Genomic DNA, 8,780 nt, shown 5'->3' with positions numbered 1-8,780 from the left:
AGTCCAACAACCCTTTGCAATGCTATAGGCTTGGGGCAGAGTGGCTGGAAAGCTGCCTAGTGGAAAAGGACTTGGAGTTGCTGGTCGACAGCCAGCTGAACATGAGCCAGCAGTGCGCCCAGGTGGCCAAGGCAGCCAATAGCATCCTGGCTTGTATCAGGAAATAGCATGGCCAGCAGGACTCGGGAAATGATTGTCCCCTTATATTTGGCACTGTGAATACTGTGTTCAGTTTTGGGCCCCTCACTACAAGAAAGACATTGAAGTGCTGGAGTGTGTTCAAAGAAGGGCAATGAAGCCGGTGAAGGGTCTAGAGCACAAGTCTTAGGAGTGGCTGAAGGAACTGGGGTGGTTTAATCTAGGTAAAAGGAGCCACAGGGGACACCTTATTGCCTTCTACAACTACCTGAAAGGAGGTTGTAGCAAAGCAGGTGTCAGTCTGTTTTCCCAAGTACCAAGTGCTAGGACAAGAGGAATGGCCTCAAGTTGTGCAAGGGGAGGTTTAGATTGGATATTAGGAAATATTTCTTCACCGAAAGGGCTGTCATGCATTGGAACAGGCTGCCCAGGAAAGCAGTTGAGTCGCCATCCCTGGAGGTATTTAAAAGATGTGGAGATGTGGTGCTTAGGGACATGGTTTAGTGGTGGACTTAGTAGTGTTAGGTTAACAGTTGGAGTCAGTGATCTTTTGAGGGTCTTTTCCAACCTAAATGATTTTATTAACAGGAAGAGTGGAAAAAGTAATATGTGGAGATGCAGGTACAGTAGTAATAATTTCCCTCAAACACTAAAACATTATGGCTTTAGCATAGTAAAATCTTTGATGGGACTTAAATAGATCTAGAGTAACATATCACAGCAGTATAACCCAGTATTCAAACTAGATAGTAAGCTGTGGGGAATAAGTTCCTATTCTCTTACGTAAGAAAACCTGCCCAAATTCTTAAATCTGTCAGGTTAAATTATACTATTTGAAACGTTTTTTGTGTCATCTTTTTTTTTTTTTCTCTTTAAGAAAAAGAATGCTAATCTTTGACCCTGAAAAACACTATGTTATTTGTAAAATCTTACAATCCACTTCTGTCAAATACCAGAATTTAGTGCTGTGGTTTCCTAGGCTGAGCATGCATGTTCTTGCAATGGTTGACACAATAACACTTCAGGGAAAGAAAGGATTTATGTTTCTTTTTAAATAGATAGGAGTGCAAGCTGATATAAATCTGAACAACAGGAGCAGTAATTTGCCAAGTAATTTAAATGAGCATTGCTTAGCTCCTGAAGAAAGGGAAGACAAAGGTATGCAAGATGTCTTCAGTGATGGTTGATACTAGGTACAAAACAAAATACCTATCCAAAATACCTACACCTCCCTTTTTCCAGTTGTTTAGCATAAAGATCAATGCTGTTAGACAAAACAATTCATAATGACCAGCCCCATCTAGTCTTTTCTTGTTTTGACACAATTGTTAACCATGCAATGCTGGAGTCATAAAAATAGTATTAGTATATTGAGTATATGTATATACAATATAAACCTCTGCAAAGTTTTTTAGCTCATCTCCTGATCTTTCAAGCACCTCTGTTTTCCTGCCATCCTGAATCACAGGGATTCTACTTAACAGCTGTTTGTAATTCTCCAGAAGGTTCTTATCACTAGCTTCACCTTTTGAACTAAGTGGTTAAAAGCCAGAGCCTTGCACACCCATTTTCTTCAGAAGAGCTTGGTAAGAGCAGCTGCATGTCTCTTGCTGCAATCTCATTTCACCATCTGAACAGCAGCAGCAGCCCCTCACAGTTTCCAAATCAATACTGTAGTGTCAAAGCCTCCATCCTCCTTCTGAGGAGGCACATGGATTCAGCCCAACTTGCTAAGCTTCTCAGCCTCTCACACCCCTAAGTTGGCAAGCTGCATTTGAGCCCTGGACCCTGCAATCAGGGGACTCCCTCCCTGGCAGCATCAGGACTGCCAGAACATTTACCACAGGGGTGAGGAGTGAGTTCAGACAAATCCAGGAAAAATAAGCCTAAAAATCTCCATGTAATAGTGAGTCTTTCCTTTTTCTTAACACATTCCTGGTTTTGCTCTTATGTTGGATCCAAGCCAGAGCATCACAGCTGGCAACAGATTTAAACACACAAATTATCTCCTGAATTAGTACAATATTTTAATATGTGCGGGCTATAGGTCTGCATCTGGGAGAAGGACTTTGCAGACAAGGCCTATAACTAGGCCTTTAAGTTGAGACTACCTTACATTTTAGTTTGCTCTTCCTTTCCTTCTACCACTAAGGGTACAGAAGGGATAAATGTCATGGTTGAACCTTAGCTGGTAAAGTACCACGCAGCTGCTCACTCACTACCTCCTCACCCAGAGGGATAGGGTGGAGGATTGGAAAGGAATGTGAAACTTGAGAGTTGAGATAAGAACAAAATAATTGAAATAGAATAAAAAGGAAAGAACAATAACGACAATAAGTTATAATGGAAGGGGAGTGAGAATAAAATCCAGAGGGGAAAGGAAGAAAGCAAGCAAGTGATATACAACTGCTCACCACCTGCTGACCGATGCCCAGCCAGTCCCTGAGCAATGATCGTTAGGCTCCAGCAAACACACATATACACACATACAGTTTATATACTGAGCACGCTGTCCCATAGTATGGAATACCTATTTGGCTAGTTCAGGTCAGCTGACTTGGCTGTGTTCCTTCCCTGTTTCTTGTGCCCTTCCAGCATTCTGGCTGGCAGGGCCTGAGAAACTGAAAAGTCCTTGACTTAGGGTAAGCACTACTTAGCAACAACTAAAACCATCAGTGTGTTATCAGCGTTGTTCTCATATTAAATCCAAAATACAGCTCTGTACCAGGAAGAAAATAAACTCTAACCAGGCGACACTTACATTTTCATATTTCCTGCTGAGTCACTATGTTGCCCTGCTTCTTGCTCAGTACTACCTGACTGCACCTCCTCCTCCTGCTGGTTTTTGGCTTTCTATAGCCACTGTCAGACAAAAAAATAAAAAATAATAAATTGCTGCTGTTGATTGCAGGCCAGGTCTTGCTTTCCATCATGTATGAGTAGTCCCTGAAGCAGACTGTCAAGTTTCAGTATTTCAGCAAGGAGAAACCAGTCCCACGAGTCCTGTTGATAATATGCAGTCTGTACTTCAGCACTGCAATCCTCCACTACTGTGCAACTTTCACATCCAGGAGGCAGCAAGTGCAGTAAAGTAAACCATTCTCAATAAAAAAGTTGTAAACCTAATTTCCACAGTTGTTAGACAGGCATATACTTTCAAATCTGGTCATTTAATAATTACTAACAAGTGTATAATGAGACAACTGAAGATATGCCTTTGCATGACAGCATCTCAGCCTGGAGAAACACAAAACAGCACCTGCCTTTTCTGGCATGCTGAGACTAGTATTCCCCACCTACCCATAAACCCTGACCTGTTGAGCTAAAGAACACTACAGCCCCCCTGACAACCAGCCTCCTCTTCAGAGATCCCCAATAACCTCCTCCCAGAGAGAGCTGGGGAAAAGGCCCAGCTCAGGAGAGGAGAGATCTTCAGGGTGATGATGGAGGAGGAGCATCCTCTTCAGTAGACTGGAGATCACTGCCTGCTCTGATCTGCACTGACCACAGTGAAGACACAACAAGGACTGCCACTAGAAGCTGTCCCCAATATCTTCATAAAGCATGTACAACCCATGCTGAGCCATATGCCACTGTCTCATAGCTCTGCTGTTTAAATCAAACCTGAGAAGAACTTTCAGATGAATATGAAAGACAAGGTTCAGGCTTGGAAGGAGACCAAGTAACACAGATACCAAAAAGCTCTGAGTTCTGAAAAGGAGACTAGATGCTTTTGCAGCTGAGCAGGGCACCTTTGTTTTACTTCACATTCATGATAGCTCAGCAAGGAACACTAAGCAATGAGAGAAAAGTTAGTAAGGGAAATAGCGTCCCAGGAGGTGGGCACAGTCGGTGCAGAACAGCCATGCATGAGTTTACCCACTCAGATGATGAAGAGGAAATACATGATGCTCATGACATTCCAACATGCTCTGAAAGCAATCATTACCTTTCAACAAGAACTTGCAAAGATGAAACACTGTCAAACTTCAACCTATGACGGTCATGTAGAATACAACATAATCTTATTCCCACCAGAGAAACCAAAATGGGCGTAACTTATTATTTGCCTGTGGAAGAACTGAATACGCCCCTTGCAAATGAAGACATTCAGTTCCATAAGTAGGTGTCTTTGACATTTACTGCCAACTGCTGGAGACAGGTGATCTCTGCCATCCCTTGTTCCTAAAAAGGAGACTGCAACATTATAACTATCACACAGTACTGAAAAACTCAGGAGATTTATAGTAAATCAAATGAAGGAAAAATACCTTACATTCAATTTATCTTTTATTTAACCCTCACCATATGTTCTCCTTGACGTTTCAGTTAATATATTTTTCTGATTTTAAAAGTTAGATATTAGAATTTAACTTAAGATTGCTGCTGCCAAGTTTTGCTGGTGAATTGATATGTTCACACCTATTTGCAAAAAAAATCATATAAGTAATGGAGAATATAAAGACCGATACTTAAAAAAGTAGAATTTAGTAGTCACAAAAGAGGCTACAGAAGACTTGAACTTAATTTTCAACTACCCAAAAATCAATTAATTTTAAAATTATCCAGAAAAATCAGGAGAAAGAGAAACAACTGAAACAAGCCCTAGTTTTGCAATGCATATTCAGATTGCCTATATAAGGAAACATTTGTTTCCTACTTAAATCAGAAACAACAGAATCATTTCACAAAAAAACACATAAAATAGCAGATTAACTTCCAAGGTGTCATGGTTTAACCCCAGCCGGCAACCAAGCACCACGCAGCCGCTTGCTCACTCCCCCTCACCCAGAGGGATGGGGGAATCGGAAAGGAATGTAAAACTCCAGGGTTGAAATAAGAACAATTAAAGTAGTAAAGCAAAAGCCGCACACACAAGCAAAGCAAAGCAAGGAAATTCATTCACTACTTCCCATCAGCAGGCAGGTGTTCAGCCATCCCCAGAAAAGCAGGGCTCCATCACGCATAACGGTTACTCAGGAAGACAAGCATCATAATGTCAGATGTCCCCCTCCCCTTCCTTCTTCTTCCCCCAGCTTATATATCCAGCATGACGTCATATGGTATGGAATATCCCTATGGCTAGTTTGGGTCACCTGTCCTGGCTGTGTCCCCTCCCAATTTTCTGTGCCCCTCCAGCCCTCTCGATGGCAGGGCCCAAGAAACTGAAAAGTCCTTGATTTAAGTATAAACATCACTCAGTAACAACTGAAAACATCAGTGTCCTATCAACATTGTTGTCACACCAAATCCAAAATACAGCACTGCACCAGCTACTAAGAAGAAAATTAACTCTATCCCAGCTGAAACCAGGACACAAGGTACAGCTCAATAGCTCCAGAACTTATCTAACCAGATCAACTTGCTTGACTTGGCAATTAATAGTTACATTTCTGTAGTAATATAAAATTTAGACAATTCATGTTAGATCTAAGGGCATAAGCAAAATGAGGTTCACAGATACAGAGCAGTTCCTAGCTTTATTATCAATTAAAAAAATATTTAGTGTTTGTTACTGCCCTTTATCTAAGCATTTCTCATTGATATACCTAAGATATATTTATATCAGCTGATATTCGTATGTCATTTAATATTAGAAACAAAGTCTTACTATATTGTGTTGCATATGAAATTGTGTATAAATAGTGAAGTATACCAGAAGTCTTTTATTCACATCATTAAATTGAAAATACTGTCATTAAAATAAGCAAAGGACAAAATTTTTTCAAAACCTTTTATTTACTATTAAGAAAAAACATCAACTTTGGTACAAATTATACTATATAAAATTGGTTCAGTGGGATAAAAACTTAATTAAAATTTCTTAACCCAGAGATTTCTGTAAAATTTGCTTGCACAATAAGGTGCTAATAGAAGTTAGCCCTTAAGCCTGTAAGTCTTGGGAATCTGTCACATAGCAAATATAATTTCATTGTGAAAGTGAACTTTGGTAGAAGAAACTCCATAGGACACCTGAGGTAGTAGAAACTGGAACAAACAGCAGTAGACATTATTTACAACTTAAGTACTAAATAACATTAAGAACATACAAAAAATAATTACACAATAAAATTTTCATTCCAGCTTTGATCCAAAGAAAATAAAAATATTGCATCACATCTGTATTTTAAAAACACCACAATTACCAGCAAGCTGAGGGAAACACAAACTCAAATACATCTAGAGGCAGTTTGAGTTTGAAATGTGGTAGGCATGGTGATCTACAAAGTAATACTGATTAGCTGAAATTCATCAGTTTATACAGTTTACATTTCTGCTAGAAACAGTATTAATCTGAAAACTGATCTTCCAGTACACGAATTGGCAAGAGGGCATCCTTTAAAGCTTGCACATAAAGACTTGGAAACAATCTTATTAGAATGAGAAATTCTAAGGTGGTCAAAAAAAGCCAAGTACAAACCAGTTCAAACTACCAAACTTCACATTTCTGTATTATCTTTAACTCTTCAAAGTCTGCCAATCTTTCAAAACAAAGGAATGTAAAGATTCCAAAAGAAACACATTCACAACTAATGACGCTGCTTTATATTAGCACGAGCACTATCATCCCTGTAAACTTATCTTTAAGATGTTTTACTTCCAATTTGTATTGTACATTTTTAATGTACTATAGCTTATTTAGTTTGCCCCGAGTCCTTGAAAATAACCAATTTATTTCAGTCCAACAATTCAACTGGCTTCTGAAGAGTTAAAAAATGAACAGTAATATTTTTTTTCCCCAAAATTGATTAAACACAATGAGTAGTTGATTTAAAAAGACCCCCCCTCTCTTAAAAAGGCAAAAGAAAAGCTGCCATTTTCCTTCGGCATTACATGCATCAGAAATTAAAAACCTGCCTTTAAAATAATTTTTAAAACACACCTGCTAAAAGCACAAGTTTTGCACTACAGGTGAAGCTTTACATTTTACTTAACCTTGTTTTTCAAGTCCAAGTTTGTTTCTTCTTAAAATAAATACCTTTCTTGTGGTAATATTTTTAACATTTTCAAATTAAATTATCACTAATGGCTACAGTATATAGATATGTACAGCAGAACAAAAACAGCAGGTAAAACTTGTTATCAGTGGAGAATGTGACCTCAGTTTTGTTACACAAAGAATGAGATTTGCTTGTAGGTGGCACCTGCTCCCAGTGAAGTACAGGACAATGTCTCCCATAAACTTTAATGGGAGCTGGTTTTGGGGCCTTCAACATGAAATTTCTCTACATGATTTGCCAGAAAAAACTGCTATATGAAAAGAAGGCTCAACTTTCAGCACAATTCAGACCGAGTTGCCTTATGCAAGACATACATATTTTTTTAAATAGCCTATACTGTCAGAAGCTGAAACACTGACTTGAAGATGGCATTTTATTTTATTCTGGATTTCCAGCAAATCTGTTTTTAAAACTCGTGTCAGCAAGGTGTTCCATGACACAGTTTACAGCTTTTTCTAAAGACTATTTTAAAATAAGATCACCTTTCCCTGAAAGTTAAAAATACAATGAAAACAAACTTAAATTTCAAAAGAAATTACATGACCAAGCAGTAAATGCATAGTGAACCACAACTGCCTGCTCTTACTTTAAGGCATGCAAAATGTTATTTTAAAGTATCCATCAATGTTTGGATTTCTTACTCAAAAAACTTTGTATAATTAAGAGAGATAGATACAGAACATCCTTTTAAACAGTGCTGAAAAATAATTGCAGAATCCTCTGCTTACGTCTACATGATGTGAAATGGAACAGCAATTGCTATATTAAAAGAGATCCTGAACTCTTCAGCTGCTAATATTGCTGAAAAAGTGCTCCAAATAAAATAAAAATCACTTATCTGCTAAATAATCATGCAGATTTAAGGAAAAATGCTTTTGTGTTCACATAGAGCCAGATGTTTGAAAAGGCACAGTTTACAAATCTCTGCGCAAATTGTGAAATGTTGCATACTGAGCTTAGGTAAAGATCTCAATTTGTCAATCACATACTTAGGCAGGGTCCTCCACTGGCCTTATGTCCTTGATGTATCTATCATTAAGGCCAGTAGAATAATACAAGCTGCTGTGCTTAACTGCACTGCAAGACAGTTATTGTATATTCAGTAACATCTTCAGTAAATCAGCCTTACACATAAGTAGCTACCACGTAGTACGGAAGACTGGGTGTTTCAGCAGCTCCCTTGATGGGGGTCTGTCCTGAGGTTGAAGTTCTAAACACCGAAGAGTCACATCTCTCAAACCAGGAGACAGATGTGAAGGGATTGATGGAGCAGTAGTTGCACTAGCAATCTGAACAAAGGGAAAAAACCTTGTTTAGAAGTCAGTGATTCTTAAGCCCCCTCTCCTACCCAAAAACCTTCAACAAGCAAATAATTTTCAGCTGACTAGTTTTATATATATATATAGTTATATATATGAGCTTTTATCCACTTAGCATATTTCCTACTGCAGTTTGAGGATTACATTGCTGCTTCCATTTATAGAATGGGTCTTAAGTTCCCTTTATGCTTCTTTCCCCAATAACACATGCTTTATTACTTTTCACAGTCTACCTCTCTCCTTACACTTCTCTCCAAGTTTTCCTCTGACAGAAAGATTCTGCAATAACCATCTGCTAAGCAGGCCATAAGAAAAACTCTCA

The 8,780-nt window shown here is 38.7% G+C and overlaps 1 protein-coding gene across 2 annotated transcripts in view; it reads right to left on the bottom strand.

Annotated features, from left to right (window-relative positions):
- Positions 1-5,858: 5,858 nt before the first annotated feature.
- Positions 5,859-8,780, bottom strand: part of LOC130142014 (mitogen-activated protein kinase kinase kinase 1-like) — a 68,822-nt gene continuing 65,900 nt past the window's right edge. The window contains exon 20 of one of the 2 annotated variants that reach the window (XM_056323405.1): positions 5,859-8,428. In XM_056323405.1, the coding sequence (XP_056179380.1) occupies positions 8,279-8,428 (150 nt within the window). In that variant the 3' untranslated portion in view covers positions 5,859-8,278. The remainder of the gene's footprint in view (positions 8,429-8,780) is intronic. The other variant, XR_008819260.1, reaches the window with a different exon arrangement.

The sequence above is a fragment of the Falco biarmicus genome, chromosome W (assembly GCF_023638135.1).
Source record: "Falco biarmicus isolate bFalBia1 chromosome W, bFalBia1.pri, whole genome shotgun sequence".
Lineage (NCBI taxonomy): Eukaryota > Metazoa > Chordata > Aves > Falconiformes > Falconidae > Falco > Falco biarmicus.
This window is presented reverse-complemented; position numbering and strand designations above follow the sequence as displayed.